The sequence below is a fragment of the Haemaphysalis longicornis genome, unplaced genomic scaffold (genome assembly GCF_048455015.1).
Source record: "Haemaphysalis longicornis isolate Haplotype H1 unplaced genomic scaffold, Haemaphysalis longicornis Haplotype H1 scaffold_2, whole genome shotgun sequence".
Classification (NCBI taxonomy): domain Eukaryota; kingdom Metazoa; phylum Arthropoda; class Arachnida; order Ixodida; family Ixodidae; genus Haemaphysalis; species Haemaphysalis longicornis.
Genome location: NW_027526295.1, coordinates 131173017 through 131194757, shown reverse-complemented (window position 1 = coordinate 131194757; position 21741 = coordinate 131173017). Strand labels below are relative to the sequence as shown.

The following is a 21741-nucleotide window of genomic DNA, read 5'->3' as shown; positions in this document are numbered from 1 at the left end:
CGGGTCGAGTGACCATAAAGACTGATCGCTTGCACCAACAAGGAGCGATGCTATCAAGGGTCACAGAATGCTGACAAGGCATGCCTCGATTTTTGCTCACAATGAAGTAAAAATCCTCAGTTTGTGTGGGGGCACTCAATTTTTTGCCCAAGTGGGAAGCAGTAGCAATTATTCTGGAGCAAAAAGCACTGGAATGATGATACGATGGAGGGCCACTCTCTCCCGAAGAAAACTAGTGACACGCAGCCATGGGTGCTGTCTTGCTTGATGCCCCTAAAGGAAAAGGCCATGTCCTAGCCAGATGCCCCGACCGCAGAGCTGCCCATTGCACAAACAGTTTCCATTCGCAGGGGGCGCCTGAGAAAACGGCAGCAGGGTTGCGCATAACCAACACTTCTGTAAGCACCAAGTGTGAAAGGGATTCCTAATTCCCACACTGCTGGTCGGCTTTGTGCTTTCGGCTGAGCCATTCATCCCGCTTTCCTTGCAGTGTGACTACCCCATTAAACCACTTGGAGACAGTACCACAGTGGGATATTGAATACGAGGGGAGTTGTTCTGCAAACATATTTGGAACTGACAGTTGTTATTTCACCATCATATGGAACAAATTCAGGAGCATCTCTCATGCAGCCTTGAAGAGATTGGATATCCCCACAGAAGGTTATTGCAGGCTTGTCTTCTGCACATGCCATGCTCTGACATCCACAGTGTTAACGCCCTCCTAGAAAGTTCAAATCTAATGCACATTTACGCTTTGTTCGGGTAATTGAGATTGCTGCTTTCATTTTTTGAGAACATGCCGTTGGCAAATTTTTTGTGTTACATTTATTGTTCCAGTGTTAAAAATTACGTGTTACTATTTATTCCACTGCATTTGCAGATCCTGGAAGTCTGAAAAATTATTGTTAGGTAATGACAGCAGCTGAAACCATGGAATGCAAAGCATTATGGGCCAATAAAACGTTGTAAAAACAGCGCAGCTAGAGACAGGACGCAAAGGAAGAAAGACGCAGAGCTAGTGTTGGTCCTGTGTCTTTCCTCTTCGCGTTTTCTGCGCTGTTTCTACCACGTTTTATTCCTCCAACCAACTAGCCCACATTGACATTATGGGGAACCTCTGCACAGGTGCCAGAAGCATTGCCTGGTTTTGTCATTCAGGAATTTTGTCATAAAGGGAATTGCATTTAGTCATTTGTAGTGGGGAATGATTTACTATACACAAAGTTACAATATCCAAGCCAAACATAATTAAAGATACTGTCTGCTGTTCTGATAATTGTTTCAACGAATGTTTACTCACTACATTGTTAGGCTGGCATGCAGTGTTTAGTTTAGAGCTCTTGTTTTGCCAGAGCCATGTGGGCAAGAAACAGGAACAATGAAAAGCTTGTACAGTTCTTCTCACGCGATTGCTAGCGAGTAACGGTAAATAGCTGCTCAACGAGATTCCAGTCGTACAATGCTGACGCACCCGTCCTCTCGTCCGCAGGTTGTACCAGGGGCTGGAATGGGTGTACTCGCAGCTGAAGAACAAGAAGTGATAGCAGCTGTGTTCCCTAGGCCAAACCCAAGGACAACAGACCGTGCTGTGATACGACCCGCCGCGCCGGGGGTCCGTGCTGCCTGCGGTCGACTGCATCCAGTCAGGGGGGAGGAGGAGGGAGGGTGCTTTGTTGTGCATGCCGCAAGACACCGCTGCTCCCAGAGCTCGTCGGGTGCCGCACGTTTCTCGGAAGGTACTGCTCGGAGAGAGGACTGCCGAAGAGACTCCTCTGCGCAAACAGTGACTGGTGTGCACGCGCATCGATTTGTATACTTCTTTCCCCAACGACGTGGCGACGGTGCTGCTACTTCGGCATCGGCGCGTGAAATGCGATGGACTGCCGCACGAGACAGAGGCCGCCTCGTGTGGGGGCACACGCGCAACTTACCGCTACGTTTTTTTTAACACGTGTAAATATACAGAGAGAGACTCTCTCGGCCGTTTTTACCGCGAAAACTGTTAGTGCTTCAATGCACACTCTGTCGGGTCGCGATCCGCGCTCGTATTAGTGCTGCCAATCGCTGTGCCGGAGTGCTGTGCCCCTTTTTTTTGTATGCGTGCGTGTGCCTATGCGTTGTCCCTTTTTGCCTGCCCTTCCTCTCCTGTGCCTGGCTTCTATCTTTTTGATTAACTATCGTAGCCCTCCCGTGAATCTTTCTACTGCGCTTAGTCTCACAATTCGTACGTTTTAAAAATGTAGCCGCACGATTCTTAACTTACCTCCGAGTGAGTGTGCCGTCGGACAGTGGCTGTGAGCTCGGAGAGAACCCTTCCCCGGCCATTGCCGTGTACAGTAGCTCTTTTGTACATCGAGTCATTATTTTTTTTAAGAGCCGTGCTTCACAAAGTTTCTCTCGCATCCTCGCTGTGTTTTGTACTTCATTGCCCATTTTTGTTTGTCAAAGCAAACATCTATGATGTCTAGGATTTGAAATGAGTAATTAATGATAATCTTAATAAAAATGAATTCTGACGGGCATGCGGAGCGGTGTCGCGCCAAAGGTATTTGTGCCGGTCAGCATTTGTAGGAGATAATGCAGTAGCAAAGAAGGACACTAAGTGCTAAAATAAATTAAAAGTTGCGCAAGAACACCGTTTGATTCTTGGCTTTCAAATGACCTCTAGGAGTGCTGTTGTACGACACATGCCAGACCGGCACTTGGTGTAGGCTTTGGTTAGCAAGAAACGAGGTGAAAAAGGTTTCCTAAATTATACCATGCAGTTATTGGATAGCTGCGTGAAAAACATTCAGTTCCTCTCCTGCCCTGCTAGAGTAGGGCTCTCTAGGGGCAGCAGCTACAGTTTTAACAGAATGCTCCAACATTTTTTGGAATCACACTACAGCCCGCCCTCTGACCTTTTGCCACTGGGTTGGAGCAACAGTGTTGTGCACAGAGTATATTATTCAAACAAACTGCGCAACATAAACTATCAAACACTGAAACCTGTGGTGTCAAAAGACCAAGGCCTGGAATGCCCTGTTATTGCATGAAACGAGAAAGATACTTTGAGACAGCGATTTTTGTGGAAGTTTATTGTGGTCATTTCAAGTTGCTCTAAACAGTGCCGATACATTGGCTTGTGAAGCAGTATTGCTAACAAGAAAATATGGTGCGAATAAATGTTGGATTCCATGATTGCCACTAGTAGAACTGCATAGGATTGGTGCTGTAACTACGCGACGGAAAAATACATTTTGCAACTCGGAACCCTGGTGGTGGTGTAATTAGATGTGTTCATAAAATGCATCATATAGACTGGTTCTCCTCAGTTAAGGTGTTTAATGTCGACGTTCCAGCATCTGAAACTTCGTCCTTAACTGCACTACTAGTTTTGCTATACTACCTACTCTAAAACACAGAATATTTTACTGTACCGATGCTGCAGTAAAATATTTTTAACCGTGTGGAACCCTGGTGATAAGGTCATTTGGCTTCCTACTCAATAGTCTAAATTATGAGGCACTACTATTTCATTGGTCTTAACATTGATTCAAAACACATCTCTCAGGCGGGAAGGAAGCCTTGCATAAACAAAGCCGCCTCGATTAATACCACACAACACTCAACCAGCACCTTGGTCAAACAAACACCCACGCAAGAAAAGCAATGCAACAGCTAGCGCAACCAACAATATAATTTAACACTCAAGTGAAATCGTAATGGATCAAACAATAAGGACAACTACGTACAAGTACAGTGAAAATGCTGTACAATTTGGCTTCTTTCAACGAATACAATTTAACACTGGAGTGAAATTGTAACAGACCAAACAATACTCTCAACAACTGACGGGCACCATGCAAATGCGATACAACTTGGCTTTCAACAAGTCAGGTCAAGGCTTCCATTGCCCTGGCCATCTCTCAGATGACTGCTAAAACAGTTATAACATATTCGCAACAGGCATGCCAAAATGGAAGAATATCCAAATCTGCCTTAAACATTCTTCGTCAACGTCCGCTTCACCGACTAGTCAATTCGATTCTCTAAGGCAATAATACTGCCTTATCTGTTTCTTTCATAAGAGCAGCCAAATCGGGCAGTTGCTACGCTACTCCCTATCAAATGGCAGACAAAAAAAAAAAAAAAAGGAAAAAGACACGGGAAGTGGGGGCTATCGGTGATTAAAACTAGTAAAGTGCATTGTGTGTTTGGCAGCATGGTTGCGAGTTCTGATCATGATTCAGACAATGCAGCTGTCTCTCGAAGGGGGTGGGGGTGTTACTGCGTTTCAATTCTACCACGTACGCCCAGCCAGATGCATGCCGGTCATAACAAGGCCGGCAGCTGAATTTGCTCTGAGCAAAGTTGTGATGTTGCAAAATCCACCCAAAGGTGGCATCGCATACACGCCTCTACGGCTTTAGGCTGCTGTAAATAAATGTTCAAACATCAGAGAGCAGATGGCATTTGTGGGGATGTCAAAACTCGCTGCACAAAGTTTAGGAACAGCAAAGGCAGAGACCAGACATGCCCGAAAAGACGAAAGTGGCAACACGTTCAAGCAGTGGAGAGATTCTGTGTGTTCATTGGAAGCAGCGTTATGTCAGGAAACGTCCCTGATGGGACTTATTTGGTTCGCGAAGTTTTTGCGGTAACTAACGGCAATATGCGGAAGATGTCCCAATAAGTGAAGAACAAGATTGCAGCAGGAAATAATGCAGTAACTTGGATGTTCTAAAGGACAGGGAAGTTGTACGAGAAAAGTTTGCGTAATTAAGCTCTGAATTACTTGGAATTTAAATGCACCATGAACTGAGAACTGCCAGCTTCATCTACGAGGAAGGTCATATCAAAGAGCTTAGACTACAGAAACAACTGCATTCATTTGGTCTATTTGAAGTCACAGTGAACTGTATAAGTGATACTCTAGATTTCCATTCACCAACAGAAGAGTCTTCAATCAAGCAAACAAGTAATTGTCATGATAAATCTCTGTACATGGCCTTTATACAAAGTTATTTAGTAGAAACCACTGCAGTGATAACATTGTATGACCAGGGAGTTAAGAAGACTTGCATAGGGCTCTTGGAGATCACATGCAAATAACGTTAATCTTCATAAGAAGGGCTAAAAGTTGTTGCGGTGAGGGGAGGGTCAAACAAGAAGGTGAGACCGCTTTAAAATTATTTACAGCATGTTTACATATTTAAGAGGCTGAGCTGGAAGAGGTTAGAGATATGAGTAAGTGGACAATATTTGGGTCTCTTGAGACTTGTGAATGACATCACCTTGCCCAGCAAGTCTGAAAAGGACCTGCAGAGAATGGTTCAGGAAATGCATTCGGAAAGTTAAGTAGTCATAGGATGAAAGGTAGATACGAAGTCAATTGCACTGTTGCACAGCCACAGATGAATACATCTTGGGACAACACTCAACAGTGTTGATGCAAGCTACCAGAAAGAAGTGGCAGTGCAATCAGGAAGCACTTTCAAATAATGAATGCTAGAAAACTCCCGTCAGTTGAAAAAACTGATAAATGACCACGCGGGGACTTTGCAAATTTTGCCATGAGCAGAACGACTTAACAAATAATTTGAAACTTTCACGTGTGCGGTGTTCAAAGGTAAGTAGACAGCGGCGATAACAGGCCCATTGCACTCTTGTTGACAACGCCATCGTGTAAATGTGGTGGGGCCCACACCATCCCACAGGCAATGCTGATTCTGAGGTAGAATATTGCTTCTGACAAATTGTCTGATTCCAGCTTCCTGTCTGTTCCCGTGAGAACATGTGCCATCTCATAGCCAGTGCTGGTCAGCCCTCGATGCTGCTGGTAAATTTCTAGCAAGGAAACGTGAAGTCTTGTAGCTAACCATGAATAACATTTCACAAGCAGTGTTTCGCAAGCAACGTTTCATGAGTAATGTTTGATTCTCAGATGAACATGGCACTCGCAGCTACCGCTGTAAAAAGTGGAATTGTGATAAAGGGAGCGGAACAGTTTCCTTTTACTTAGTCAGTGATACCATTTTTTGAACAATGCTACCTGGCCAGATAATGTGACATGAAGTACTTATCTACGAACAGCAGGGTTGGACGAGACTTGATACACAGAACCCAGACCACGTGGACAGCTGAGTAACAGAACAGGTAATGAGAGATGGGGGACATAAAACTGAGAGGAGGAATAAGGATTTGGAGGCAGAGAATGAATCCAGACAAGAGAAGATGGGAGCAGTAAATGACGGATGTCTTCATTCTGCACTGGATGTTAGCAAGCTGATGACAAAATTGTCCCACTGCATTATAAAATTGCTAGTTTGCCTCATAGCTAGAGCTAAGTGCTGCTTTGAACTGACATTAACTTTCTTAATTTCCATTTGCTTTTACTGGTGTCAGGGAATCGCACGGGTCTGTAGGTGATATCACTGTCCAGATGCTGAGAAGTCCCCAGGGGGAATCGTTACCCTTCTTGTGACCACTGACCTGTTTGTTATTGTGACAAAATACTGTTTCTACCGAAGCAAAGTTGTATGTTGTCTACTCTGTCTGTCCAAGACATTGTTGTGCTTGCAACATCGCTTTGCATAAGTTGCAAAGCGAAGTTGCAAAGCAACAATGAAAAGATCGGGACACTTCATTACGTTGTGCAAGCTTATAAAGGCAGACCCACCCAGCAGGGATTGACTAGATTAATCACAACTACATCGTTTGCAGCCAACAGGCACCACATATATCTCCGGCTTGGCATTGTCAGCAATGGCACAGTAGAACGCCACCATAGCGGAAATTGGGGATAGGTCACATTGCTATTGGGAGTGCTGCTACTCTGCCCATTTAAATTGTAAGATGAAAAGTTGAATAACTGCCGGGCAAGACAGCACCATTTCCGAACTGGAAAACTTTCTAGAAGAATCTTTTAAAAAACTGCTAGCTGCTTGTATACGTTCTGTGCATTGGCCTTTCGATTGCTCAACCGCAAAAATTACCACCGAAAATGACTACCAAACTGTCTATCTTCTTGAGGTTTTTTGGAGACTTAGAATTTCCAAGGGCCTCAATCGTTCAATCTAGCCTTAATTATCCCAAAAAGAGGGGAAAAGGGGAACGAAGTAACATTTAAATGCGATAGCATGTCACAAGTTTTTCTACCTATGTACATGCGTAGCGGTAGTTTTAGAACTTTACTGTTTCCCACTACTAGTCGACCGCAAGTCTTCTGATGTAGCGATACGGAGCTTGTTAATGACGCAAAGATTGTGTTCCAACTGTGGAAATTTCTGTTGCTATCCTAGACGCCCTCTAGCTGACAAAGCAACTTCTTGGATTTAGAAGTGCAGTAGCAACGGCCAATTTCGCACCACCAACACACCATTACGCTACAACGGTACCTCTAGATCACTGATTTCCTACTAGTAAATGCAATCATGTACTATTAACGAAACATTTGTTGGTATGGTGACGTCTTGAATACTAGTCCCGTGTTATTCACACTAGTATTCAAGATGTGTTATACTCCTGCTACATTAGCATCCAAATGTCATTTTGAACCAAATTCCATTTGACTCAAATGCCAAGTTGTGCTGCCTCACTAGGTTTTCAAATGCCATTTGGCTGAAATGATATTTGAGCCAAATGAGCACCGAGAGAGACATTTGGGATTTTAAATGCCATTTCTTGCACTCTCGCACGCAGCGTCTTCGATCAGCAATAAAAAATAATACATCCGTATGTACATCCGTACGTAAAACAAACAAAATATTTTTGTTTGTGGAACTTCGTTCACTGTTAATTTACTTAAAATATGAAATCAGCATATTTAATTTTCATACTCTCAAAACTAGTGGGTCAGTTGCGAAAAAAAATAAAACTACGTAAACAGCCACCACGCTAGAGTCAAAATTGGTGTCTCTTCTAATTTGATATCATTTTACTGCCTCAGACTGCTCCTAAATTTGATTGTTGTATTATTGTACGAAAACGGAATGGGGCGACAACAGCGCCACTACAGCACGGCAAGCAATTGTGAAAGATTTCACATGCCATCGAAATTGCAGGGAAGCACGGCGGATTCTGAATGGCATTCGAAGCACCCTATTTGAGTCAAATGACATTTGGTTTAAATGACATTCGGACCCTAGTGTAGCTGGGGTATTACTCTGATCACTTATATATTTGCACCGATAGTTGGGTTTAAACTTCCTCCTTTCTTTACAATTCAATTTTCAGCAGGTTGTACAACACTTACTCCGGTTGCTTTTTTACATTTAGATATGTTTGAGGGCGGGGAGTCAGAGAGAACACACAGCGTATCACAGAGACTCTTATCCGACATTGTGTTACACTAGATGGGACACTCACTGCACCTGGAAGTGTTTTGTCAGCAGTTCTGCATGTACAGAACACACGGCTACCATAGGGTCCAAAAAGTGCCCTGTGCTTGAAGCAAGTCAATGGAAACACTTATTTTAACGTCGCCAGTACATAAAATTCCAGAAGTTTACTAACGAGCTGTAGAAACAATAACAAGAGTCAAAACGGGGACCTCGATCGATTACAACGGTGTTCTGACAACCAACAAAGTCGCTGTGATGACGTTCTACTGCACTGCCAAGGCCACGGACAACACACCTCAGCACCAAGGAGCTTCAGGTGAGCAGAACTGCCGCGACAAAAGTGACGAGCAGCACCACCAGAGCATGCACCGCCTCATAGACCAGCTTAGGACTGAACACCGTCAAGATGAAGAGGTGGTACCGCTGGACTACCATAAGCACCATGTACCAGGCCGTGGTGGCGAACTTTGCCAGCAAGAACGTGCCGCACGCCAGCAACCTGGCCCTTCCGAGTCCCTGCTTGAGATCGCTCCCCTGGGGCTGCGCAAACCGCTTCCAGAACATCAGCAGCCAGAAGACCAACCCGCTGTAGGTGTAGGCGGTCATCAGGAGCCCGACCAGCAGCGGATTGTAGCTGCCGACACCCACGTACCCTGCGGACACGTTGACAGTCGACAGCTTGTTCGAGTTGCCCTGGTGGAAGTGGCAGCACATGCCGAACCACAAGTACAACAATGCCCGGTAAGTAGTTGTCAACGGAAGCTCTGCCAACAGGTCGTTAACGGCCTTCTCTAGGAGGATGACCAGTGAGAACATGGGGACATTCTGAGGCACGTGCAAGAGCAGGCATAGCAAGATCCACGAATGGATCACGGCCGACATAAGGCCGCTGCCAGAAGAGGAGCGGTATTGCTGGAAGACGCCGAGGAACAACAGGAGGGGCAGGTACCAGTAGAAATTCTCGACGCCGTCGGCGTCGCCGTAAAACACCAGCTTCATCTTGTACAGGCACAGGTCTAGAAGCGCGAGGTAGAGGAGGAACGAGGAGAGCTGCCTTTCTTGGCGCACCGACACTAGGATGACTGCAACCATGCCCGTCAGGATAAGGAACGCCAGCGTGTGCTGCTGGGTGGCCAGCCAGTCGGCGACGTCAGGCAGGTCAGCCCACCTGTCGCCGGTGCTGTTCCAGGAGCGCAGCACCCTGAGGAGTACCATGACGACCAGGCCCTTCCGGAAGGTCAGCAGGGGGCTGTGCATGCTGAGGCGAGAGTAGTAGAAGCACAGGATCGGGACGACCGTCGCCGACACAAAGTACCAAGTGAGGTGTTCTTCCTCTATAAAGCTGGAAGACACAAAGCTGACGCCATGGAGGACGGTGCAGCACAGAATGAAGAACTGCGGTGCCTCGGGCACCTCGAGCCGGTGGAAAGGCCAGAAAAAAAAAGAACTCGCCAGGGCCATGACCGTGGCAGAGAGCAACGACAGGAGGCACGACCAGGTGTAGTTGCTACAGCTCCGACTAGACGGGAAGAAGGCACACAACGTGGAGTATTCAAAGAAGGCCATCATTGCGCTGAGCACAAAGGCGTTTTGGTGAAACCGAGGGATGCGGTGGCTGTAGCCTTGGACCATGGAGAGCATCAACATGAACAGGGTCAACGATGCTTTCAGTGCAACCGACAGACCAGTGCCCACAAGGGTCATGTCGACCGTGGTGCTGCTACTCAAAAGGGCACTCTGGATGTCGAACATGACGTTCATAAACAACGACCGTCTTGTTGCAGCCTGCTCTACTGAAACAGCTGGTTTAGCATTCGTGACAACATCCAGAGAACCACACAAAACATCCTTAGCCCGCACAAAGAGCTCATCATCACTGCCAAACTCTGCCTGGTAGACATCCAGCAGCTGCTGCAGATTATACTGGAGGAAGAAGAGCTGCTCTGCTGCGGTGTAATTAGCAGCTGCCAGGACACTAGGCTGGGCGATTCCAAAGCTACTTTTAGGGATGGGGAGGCCCAAGAGGAGGCTCAGAGTAGCGGCTACATCGACCTGAGAAATGGTGTCTGGTTTTGTCATCTGTGCACTACGAAAGGCCCACGGTCGCGTTGGGATAAGAATAAGCGGCGTCATGACCTCGAGCTCAGAACTGCCACCGTGGTTACCAGCAGCAGTCATGCCGTGGTCTCCCGTGACCACAATGAGGTGACTCTCACCAGCCCTCGCGGCCAGCGACCGATGTATCACAGACAAAATGCCGTCCATTTCGGCCAGCTTGCGGTCGACCAGCGGAGACGACGGGCCGTGCGAGTGACCAATGTGGTCGAGTCCCAAGTAGTGCAGAACAAGCACGTCCCAATCCCCAGCTTCCATTTCAGAGGGCACGTGTCGGGAAACGTTTTGGTCGACCTCGGTGTAGTCCGAGACGAAAAAAGACGTGGTGCCATCGTGTCGTTGGAAGTGGCCCGGCAGGATCCGCAGCCAAGTGTCGTCGCCGTAAAACACGACACGGCGGCCGGCGGCGCGCGCCTGATGGACCCAGTTGTCCTCGTCGATGGCGACGGCGTTCAGGTTGAGCACGACGTCGCCGAAGCCCGGCACGGTGCCCGTCAGCAACGTCTTGATGCGCGGTAGGGTAACCGTTGGCGAATAGCCCCTGCAGCGGTAGAGAGCCGCCGCGTTGTTCTGCAACTGGGAGGTGACAAACGGAAGCGACGCAGCCCGCGATTCGACAAAGTCGAATCGGAACGCGTCGATGAGAACGAATACCAGCTTCAGCGGAACTCTGGGAGCACTCGGCACTGGTCTACCGGGGTCCGGCAGCCCGCACAGTTGATACGGGTAAGTCACTCGCTCGTCAGACGATCGTCCCGCGGGCCTCTTGACGACGGCGAAAAAGCCATAGGAGAAAAGCGCCAAACCGCTCACGTAGGCTACAGCGACGAACCAAAGAACACACCACTGCTTCGTGTACATTTTCTTCTCTGCGACTCCCCTCGGGAACAGGTGCTGTTCACAGCGTGAAACGACGGCTCGTCTAGCGCCAACTTATCGGCTGCTGCAGAAAATTGCTGCGATTCCTCCATTCGACAGTTCGCGCCGTGCTGCGCCGCACTTGGCTAGCACGCGCACCCTCGAGATGGTCGAGTTGACGTGCCCCGAAGTCCATCCGCGTGCCAGGAGTCCGTGCACGGCGCGGCAAGAGATGGTAGCGCGGTTTTCCGCGTGCATCGCGACAACTACATGCATCACACCCTGACGCCCATCAGAGTCCGTCCAGTCAAGCCGATGGCCATGCGCTGCACACGTCTTGAGAACTTGGCGACTTCGCTGGTGTCTCGCATTCCGCTAAGCTTCTCCTACGCTCTTCGTTTGCTGCTTGACACTTGTGATGCATTTTTTTTTTAGTTGTAGGGCTCGTGAAGACTTAGGCGACAAGGAAGAACACCGTTGTTTTGCTGTACTGGCCCACCATAAGTCACACAGAAGGAAGCATTCTGTGGTTTCAGTGGTTTCTGAGCTCGCGCAGCATCGACTGCTGCCGCCATTACGGCATGCGGCTAAAAGGAGGAAATCATTCCACGTTTTGATTGGCTCCTGAAACCACTGTCAGTTGGGGACATTTAGGGAATTTGTTGTTGCAGCGAGCAGGCTTGATGTGGCTTCGCGCGTCGCCTCCTAGGGAATTCCCTGTAAGAAGCTGAGTGCAGCGCATCGCCTCCTTCAAGTCTAGCAGCAGACGACGCAAGAAACGACTGGAACTGACGCTTGCTTTTGTAATTCAGTTTTTACGGGTGTCTTGCTGAACGATTTTTTTTTTTAATGCGGAGCGTGCCTGCCTGACCGTGTCCATGGTATCGCCCCAAGTTTGTCCTGCGCTGGTTTCTTTATTCGTATAAACTTAAACGTTTATTTCTTCCTCCTCTGTGTGGCCCTAATATTACTGCTGCCACGCACCAACCAATCATCAGACTTGGAGGACGTCTTCTTCATTATTTCTCCGACACTTAATTACCTCTGCGTTTAAGTTTCTGCTTCTTTCAAGAACGATGAGAAAATCAGAGAAATTCCGTTCACGGCTGCGAGATTTCCTACAAGCGCGCGTACCCGGGAGAAGAGTTATCGCAATAGCAGTTTTACTTGTGCAGTGTGTCACTTTTAAACTAAAAAGAAACGTAGGATGAGATATTGCCCCTTCAAGTCAGTTTCCAGATGTGGTCATTCCAAAATGCACATTTATTAGCAATAGATGGTAGCGTAGCTTATTTAGTGGCTCCAAGTCTAAACAAATTTGTGTTATTGCAGGATGCTTGATTGCTATGACACTAGCCCTTTGTAGTAACCGATGTAAAGCAAGCATTAGATTGCTTCCAACTTACAGGCTTCAAGAGCAGATGAGAAGGCCAGCATTAAAATATGCAAAATCTTTAGAACCTGCTGTTGTAAGTGAACCTGCAGTGTAGCATCTCAATCTTTAATAATGCCTTGTTGTGAAGACCTTGAACATGTTCCTCGGACAAATGACATAACTTTTTAGCTTGAGAGGTACAACTTGAAATGGTTGTGAATGTTGGCTACCTGGCAGTTCGGTTAAACTGCAGCATAAATACCAGATAAGTGACCAGGGGACAATGACGTGCAAGTGCTTGTGTACTGTCCTCCATGTTATTTCCACATTCCTGCACAATGTAAAAGGAATATACCAAATGAAGGAGACAGTTATAAGTTTTATTTATTCCCAGTTTCACGGCCATAGAAGATGACATATATCAGAGGTGCTCAGCACAAACGTTGTAGGTGCATCCAGATGCTTGTTGACACCTCTGTCACTGAAAAGCAAAAAAGAAATAGCATTTTGAAAACTGGTCAAACACTAAATATGTTTCCTTAGGAGCCTCCCATTCACAATTCAAATGAACAAACAGCTTAAACACAGAACACTATTATTGTGTTTCTTGCGTGTATGGTTTTTAGTATGCGTGTGGACACTGACATTTCTGCTGTATCTTTTTTCCTTTATTTTTCCTTGTACGCACGTGGCAGAATTCTCTTATGTTATTATTTTTCGTTTAGTCTGCTCAGGTACCACACCCCTCATTAATGCCCGTGGGGCCATAAGGGTATCTTGAATAAATAAACATAGAACACCAAATACATGGCGCTACATCTACAAATTAAAGTTCCTGTAGCAATTAAAAAAATTCATAAAATAAATAATAAAATGGCACATTTCCACACATTTCCTAATACAAATAAAAACACGGCCAACTCTAGCTTACCTCAAAATTTTGTATACCAGTATCTTTGAACCAGGCAATAATACTGTAAACATCTTGAAAACAATTTTATTTGCATGTAAATTGCAGGCAGCTTAACTTAGGTGTCGCAGAAGCTGTCGTGCAATGATGACTTACTTGCTCGTCTCAATTTTTCTGATCTTGCCCTTCTACAAACAAGTCCCATCCTACAGTCACTGTGAGGTTGGTCGACCTGTTAAAGGGGTCGTGAAGAGAAAATGCATTTGTCTTTGATTAATTTTGTCTGCTTGAACGACCTTTTAAGAACATAAATCCCAAATATTTTCACAATTCATTGCTTCTGGAATTTAGGAGGCGCCGTTGAAATTCTCGTTTTGAGGCGCATCGCAAGCGACTATGCGCGCACAGGCGGTCGGCAGCGCAACTAGAATGACGTCATGTGAAGTACATTCCAGAGTTCAACGCAGTTCAATGTTCTTTGTGTATAATATTCTGCAAATCTGCAAACCCAATATTTTAAAAATAATGCCTCCTTTATTCGTTGCCAAAAAAACAGTTTTCTATCCACGTGAGCGGTGTCGTGACCGCTTCAGTTGTCTGGCAACCATTGCAGCAGAACTCAGACCTACTGGGTGTTTGTACAGTTTGTAGCCAGTTTACCTGCCGAATTTCACGTTCTTTTGCCCAATTCTCTTCGGAATTTTATCTTTTTGTATGAAATGGCCCAAGACCGCTCAAGGAAAAAAAAAAAAGTGCCCCGTGTGCGATTCGAACTTGCGGCCTCCGGGCCAGCCCAACGTTACGGCCAGCCTAGTCGGACACTTTATCCACTACACTATCGCCGTGGGAAGCGCGCGCGCCGAAAAACTGCTGCATAAAAGCCTCTTCGCATTTGTAACCCAGAAGTCTGTCGTGTTTTCATAAATTCTAATCTACCCAGAGCTTTAACCGCCAACTTACTGTTGAGCGCTTCTGCAGTAAGCCAAAGCGAAGCGTATACAGTCAACAAAACAGCGTTAACAGCATTGTTTATTGCAGGAAACAGGAAAGTAATCGTCGAACTGCGTGATGTTGGGACTCGGCGACTCGGCGCTGTATCGTTCTCGCTAGTTATTTTTGCGCTTGATGAGTGAATAATGAGTGGGTTTTAAGTTCCGACTACTCGAAGTTCCTTCGATAAACGTGTTTATGTAATAAACTCTCATTTTAAGCGTTCGGTCACGTATGTCGTCAGGTCAGAAGTTTCACGTTCGCGCAACTCACATTACAGGCTACGTGAGACAGACGTCGGCAAACTTGTGCAAGAATATCGGCTAGCAAAACGACAGTTTAGACTCGTGGAAAGCAGCGTAAACAGTTTACGAATGCCCAGTTTAGATTAAACGTGGTTACTTCTGCCTGCGCCACTCGCCGGTGTTGTTGACTGAAAGTTCGACCATGTTGATCAGTCGTATCAGAGATCAGACGTCTCCCGTTCAGTTGCAGGGCGAGTTTCATCATGGCGCCGATGTTGTAGCTTTATCTGACCCTTTGCAAGCCCGCCCTATGCCGACATATTGTGCAGACGAGGGAGAACTGTGATTGGCTGCTTACTGACTTACTGAAACGTCACTTCACGTAGGGTCCCTAGACTTCACGAGTTGAGGAGGAAAGCCTCGGTGAAACCGTAACTGCATTTATTTACCTATTTCCCGATATCGGACGACGAAACGGGTATGCATTGTTTGTTTATCAAGGTTCCACGGTTATAAGCGCACACACAACACAGTTTTTTTGAAAATCTCTTCACGACCCCTTTAACATGTTACAAAAAAGCGAGCTATTGTATTGTGCTTATTTCTAACACTATTTTAAAGTTCTTACTCTCACTCCTGTGACACCTAAGGCTGATTCAGCTGGAGAGCACCCCTATGTGGGCAGCAAATTCTATAGTGGTCTGAAGTGGCAAAGATGGAGATTGCTTCACCTTTGCACGATAATGCATTAATCACGACTAAGTTCAGTTAGGTGTCCTCGACATTTCAGAGAAGTGCCGAGCAAAAATAGTTTTGAAGAACAACTCAGAAATACTGATGGCCAGAAATGGGCGGCCAGAATGTTACGGTCTCTCTTAACTCCAAACTAAAAACAAGACAGCTTAAAACAGGTAAAAAATACCTTAAAGGAGTAGCACCACTATTAAACGTTCATAGCATGATTAGGCTCTACTTAAAGGAGTACTTGAAATATCAAAGCTGAGATAACTATGCAAAAAGTTTCCTTTGTAGCTGCAGATTTTTGTAGCAACCATTCAGTATAGGGTAATATATTTTAAGTCAATTTTAATATTTGCATGCCCAAGAAAGCTCCGAATGAATACCCTTTCGACACTGGCATAAGCAAGATACGTGGAGTGCCTCGCCATGCAGTTCGCCCCAAACTGCCGACATTAGGGCTCCAGTGACTTAGCCAACACACTGGCTGCTGATGGTGCACACTGCACTGCCTTGTGAATCATGTCACAGTTTTGGGACTGATATCGTGCGGCCCAGACGCATGCGGCTGTGGCCAGCTTGGGCCACTCTAGGGCACGCATCCAGTCTGACCATGATGCAATGAGAATAGTGACATCAAGAGTGCCATTCTCTCATGGCGGCAGCCTTGGTGTTCGTTTTGTCCAAGCCGAAACTGACACAAATAAATAAGGCTCAAAATAATTATATACCCTGAGGTCGACTATCTAATGTTCCATTCTATGATTCCTGGGCTGGTAGGCACCCATAGCAATGGGAAAAATGTAACACAAAAATTTCATACCAGTACTTTTTTAGAATATTTACATAGACACATGAACTGCGTGCTAGTGGCCCTTTCTGCCAGTTGTTGCCCCCATCTGTCCACCATTGCTCAGCTGAACATGAAAGACTAGTACAATAAAGTGTCAAGATTTGACAAGTTTGCAAGCTCAGTGATTCACGCTGAACTTTTTGTGATCTTTCTTTACAAGGATTTAACCTATAACCACTCCTCCCTGGCTTGGCTCATGTACAGTCATGGACAATTCAAATGCGAAACGCAGAGCGCATGGCCGAAGATACTGGTGTCGTCACCTGGCAGCGGCCGTGGGAAATGCACGGACATGTGCAGTTGAGATGATGGGAGCGAGGCTGCGTGTCCCAGTGCGATATGTTGCCCCCTCCTCGCTCGCATGCTTGCCTTGTCACCATGCCACAAGAGCGCTGCAAGCACTGCATGTACTACCGCCGCTGCAGCTGAGGGTCGCGTTGAGAGCAACGCGGCGTGTAATTGCTAGCGGGTGTGGCCAGTGCTTGCGTGGGAAACGCGTGCATGCTCTCGCAAGGCATACTGTTGAGCTCATCATGCTTTCTTGAAGAAAACCAGCGCGCATAAATGGAGACAAAAATAAATGCATGCCGCCTAACTTCTGATGGCACCGCATTGTTTTGCGTTCGTAGTGCAGTGGCTTGGGAATTGAACAATGAGCTGGCCGCCAACAAGAATGCGCCTTTGTGCAACGGAGTCCAGGCTGAGTCACTTGGCGGATTCAGTGCTTGTAGCAAATAGATATACCACAAGAATTCATGTCCAATCATATACATTAACTGCAAGCATTGTGTGGGCTGGAAAAATCACTGGCAGAATTCTAATATTCACAAAAATTAAGAAGATATGCAGGTCCAACCATTCTATAGGCCAGTTGCTCTTGCACATCAATTTTGGCGGCCCAATTTTTTTCGTTTTTTTTGGCAGGCACCTCACTTCTTGTAGAAATCCGCGGAGCGGGCATTGCTGAGCCTGGTGTAGGCATTACCCAGGTGTCCATCGTTATTTGATCAAGTTACTGCCTTCCATATGCAAAGCTATGTCGGCAATGTGACACCGGCACACACGGGGAGCAGGCGCTCGTGTGAGCCGAGCACACAGTCACACAGTCACCGCAGATACTATCTCGTGCCGCATCGCTAACAATTGTTTTCAGCGCTCTGGCGGCATGGTGACAAGGCAAGCGTGCGAGCGAGGAGGGGGCAACATATCGCAGTGAGACATGCAGCCTCGCTCCCGTCATCTCAACTGCGCGTGTCTGTGCATTTTCCACGGCCTCTGCCAGGTGACGGCACCGGTATCTTCGTCAATGCGCTCCGCGGTTCACATTTGAATTGTCCATGACTGTACAATGCTTAAGCTTCACGCACATACTGTACTTGGTACAGTTTCATTTACTAAAATGAAGCTTCCAGCCTCTCCCTGATGTGTCTGCAGTCCACCCAAAATGCACAGCAGGAAAACCAACTTTTTCTAATGACGATCGTGGGTGAAGTGAAAAAACATTGAAATGCTTCCCGTGGTCTGAACTGAACCTAGGTCCCTCGTGTTATTTATTTATTTTTTATTTATTTAGATAAGTGCCCACAAACAGCATGACGCCTTCAGCGTGGTGCACAGAAGAAACAAGGGAAAGGATAGAAAAGGGAGATGTGTACAATGGGGAAAAAAGAGTATAGTAAAAATAACATCAATGGATCAAACATTATGAGGCTGACTCACACGATTCTACAACGCAAAAGAAGACACTCAGAACACACTCAGAAGATGTGTACCATAGCGAAAAAAGAGCATGAGAAATGAAAATAACCTCAATGGAACAAGCATTACATGGCTGACTCGCCTGATTTTACAACACATAAGTACACACTCAGGCTGTAGATGAATTTTTAACAGCTTGCACAAAAGTGCTGTAACGATCAAAGATACTCAGATCAGGCACTTCAAGTGAGTTGTAAAGGAGTTGCATTCTCTGGACAGGACTTTTATGATTGACGTCAGGATAAAATAGCGGCGAGGAACGGCATCGTGTGGGGACATGAAAATTGATGGAAGTTAGCAAATCGGCAGAGTCAACAGCTCCATGAATGAGCTTGTGAAGAAAGCACATATCGAGGAGTGTTCTTCTGTCACTCAGTCTGCTTAATCCAGTGTGGTCGAGTATTCTGTCATACGTGTAATATATTTTCCTGAAAAGGTAACGATCATAATAGATTCTAACAAATCTCATCTGGACTCGTTCCAGAGACAGTGACAAGTATTGAGGAACAGAGTTCCATACGACCGAGCAGTACTCTAGCCGGGAACGTACAATAGCCCGAAACAGGGACAAATAGCAGGTAGGATCAGTGAACTCTTTCGTGACACGTGTTACGAGTCCAAGGGATTTCATTGCATCGCTGGCTGTTTTTTCAATGTGGTGTTTAAAACTTAGTGATGAGTCAATGTGCACACCCAAGTCCCGCACTGTTGACGCTCGAGCAATGGAACCCCCATGCAGCTTATACAAAAATTGAATCGGCACCTGTCGACGATGGTATGATATCACATTGGTCTTTGATGGGTTGATGCGAAGCATGTTTGCTGAACACCATGCTGACACGGTGTTGATGTCATCTTGTAGAAGAGAGCACTCGCTAGCCCTGTCTATAGGCCGAAAGATCTTAATGTCATCAGCAAAGAGGAGCATTTCAGAGTGTTGCATGCGCTCAGCCAAGTCATTGATAAAAATCAAGAACAACAAGGGGCCCAGGTTGCTTCCCTGAGGCACTCCAGAAGTTGAGCGAAATTCACCAGAGAAACAGCCCGAAACTCGCACAACGTTTGTACGGTTAGACAAGTAACTTTCAAAAAGCATCAAGTACATCTTACATATGAAGCTGAAGTCTATCCCGTTGCGCCATTCCAGCACAGTCGAAGCAATTTGGATTTGCATGGACATGGAAAATTACACAGAAAATGCACACCTCCATCTAACAACAACGGTTGTACGCTACGGAAGGTCATTGATTGCGTGCATCAGTAAAGCTCTAGAGAGCACAACTGCAGTGCAGCAGACCATCCCAATAAGGAACAGGTGCTCAGTACTGGGCTGGTTAATTCGGTGTTGGACTTGATTTTGCAAAGCTTCACGTAAACCGTTTTTGTCGTTTCAGCAGATGGGAAGTTGATTTTTTATTATTAAGTCTTCCCGTCAGTAACTAGGCCACAGCTACATATTTGGTTTTCATACTACCAGGGTGGTCTGCGAGCACACGCAGTCTGCCTGCTGCTAATTTCGAGTGTACCACAAAAACAGCCACTTGTGGAGGCATTGACCTGCTTTCCATGGGTACCCAGAAAGGATGTAGACCAAGGCTTGCGCTCCAGGCCCTGCACCAACTTCATAGGGGCCAGGTCCAAGCACTTCTTTTTTTCCACTGGAAGCCCTCCTATGTAGATGCTGCAGGAACAGGATTAAATGCTGTGTCAGAACAACTGAAAGTTGGGTAGGCTAATATTACATCTTTGAAAAACAAAATGCGTAAAAGATGCCGACGTGGAATAAGATCACACAGGACAACCCACTACAAGAAAAAGAACACACACCGCATCGTCCTGTGTGTTGTTTTCTGCAAAAGCAAAAGTCAGAAATCTCTGCTGCATTGTTAATAACAAGGATAATCCGAGGAAAGGGAGAAATGAGTGCGGTGTTAACCATGCGCAGCTTTTAGTTCGTTGTGCAACTGGCATGATTTACAGTATTCCGTTGTCATGTAAGTCCGTGTATGTGGGCCAGACAGGACGCTGTCTAAGTGTCCATCTCAGGGAGCATTTGTTTACGATCCCGAATTCAACGGGTGCAAATCTTCCTGCGCATTATAAAAAGTGCGGGTGTCGTTCTTTGTTTGCTGAGACTGTGATGTTGCACAGGCATAATGATCAGATTGTTAGGGAACGGATTCAGGCCTTCTTTATCGATGAACATAGCAACAAGTGTGTCAGCAAATCGTCTATAACTCTACACGGGCAGGAGCACGCGCTAATTAGCACCATATTTCTTCAATCTATTAATTCTTTCGTATATAAACTTTGTGTTTTTCAACAAAACGGCAGTTGCCAGTAAGTGCTTGTGTGTGTCCCTCCTGCCTGTACACGTTATTTGTGCACTTTCAAATTTTCAATGGCTTCATGCCCTGCCACATACCATTTGTCCCATACGCAGCTTCTTCCATTAACCTTCAATGTACACTTTACTGACAGTTGCTCCTGATGCCTCCTCATAAAGGGCCCGAAATGCCGCGTAACCTTCACAGCCCTTAGGTTGATCTGATTCTGCCGCCGTCATTTGGTCTATCCTTTCTCTCTCCCTCTCCCGTCTTTTCACGCTTTTTTTTTTTTCCTTTGGCCGCAATATCCTTACGTTCTCTGTACAGAGGCGACGTGTCCAATTCCTCTCCCGCAACGCAACTTAACTGCACGAAGAGCTAGAACTCTGATGCGTGCTACTCGCGAGATTAACGCTATCAAACACATGCATACTTACGATCGAGGCACTGCACTTCAAACATCCAGGACAGCGCTTCGGGGAGTACACGCCATCGGTTCGATCAAACTTGAGCAGTTATGGGCTCCTACACAAAAGGAACAATGAAACGCTTGAAACTGCGGCCGGAGTGTGAAAGGACATAGCATCGTAATTTGAATTTAGCGTGTGCTGCATACTTGGGCGAGAAACAGGGAGTGGGAAAAGAATCCACACGTACGTTGGATACACGAAGCAGGTGTTGGTTTGCGCGCCAACGTCTGGTTTGTCGTTTTCCACTGTGTCTGTTCCTCGCCCAAGTATGCAGCGCACGCTAAATTTGATTCAAGATTATACAAAAATCGTTAGGAGGCCGAGCTAGGCGGCCACGTAAGCAAGAATTCACGCAGATTTAGGGTACACAGTACAGTGGTATAAACACAAAAACTACAACAAACATAAAATAACGATGTTACTGACCTTGCTCGGAAAATGAGCGCATAGATGCCCTCTTTTCCGCTCTTCCGTGTCTGTGACAGCAAACACCAGAGACCGGCATGGCTGATCTACGCTGAGCTCAGGTACAGGAGGCGATGGCTCAGGCTGCAAGTCTCTCTTGAAATGTCGCAGTAGATATGCCGGATACGGAGATCGCACAATACTAGCATTCACGGTATATTCACGCCACGCATCTGCAGCTTCATTTGGTAGCAATCAACACAAACACACGCTGGGTACTGACAGCACAGATAGTTCACTCGGGGGGCCCAGGGAAATGCTGCGCCTACTTCAGCGTTGTCCCTAGGCGCCATGGAAGAAGAAAAGTTTT

General features: G+C 46.3%; 2 protein-coding genes and 1 long non-coding RNA gene across 4 annotated transcripts in view; 1 reads left to right on the top strand and 2 right to left on the bottom strand.

The window, feature by feature from the left end:
• Arl5 (ADP-ribosylation factor-like 5) overlaps positions 1–3183 on the top strand; it is a 28273-nt gene extending 25090 nt beyond the window's left edge. The window contains exon 6 of the mRNA XM_077698281.1: positions 1493–3183. Coding sequence (XP_077554407.1) covers positions 1493–1544 — 52 coding nt within the window. The 3' untranslated portion in view covers positions 1545–3183. The remainder of the gene's footprint in view (positions 1–1492) is intronic.
• On the bottom strand, positions 2958–11877 carry LOC144169225 (GPI ethanolamine phosphate transferase 2, catalytic subunit-like). The gene has a single exon (XM_077698280.1). The coding sequence runs from the start codon at positions 11301–11303 to the stop codon at positions 8640–8642; it is 2664 nt and encodes an 887-aa protein (XP_077554406.1). The 5' UTR covers positions 11304–11877; the 3' UTR covers positions 2958–8639.
• A 108-nt stretch (positions 11878–11985) lies between these two features.
• LOC144169224 (uncharacterized) lies at positions 11986–21707 on the bottom strand. Of its 2 annotated transcripts, XR_013322395.1 has the most exons (4): positions 21393–21707; positions 20934–21021; positions 19727–19850; positions 11986–13156 (listed from the first exon to the last, which is right to left on the bottom strand). It is a non-coding gene; the product is annotated as an uncharacterized LOC144169224 (long non-coding RNA). The 2 variants fall into 2 exon arrangements; XR_013322394.1 differs by lacking the exon at positions 11986–13156 and having other exon boundaries at positions 16777–19850.
• Between the last annotated feature and the right edge of the window lie 34 nt (positions 21708–21741).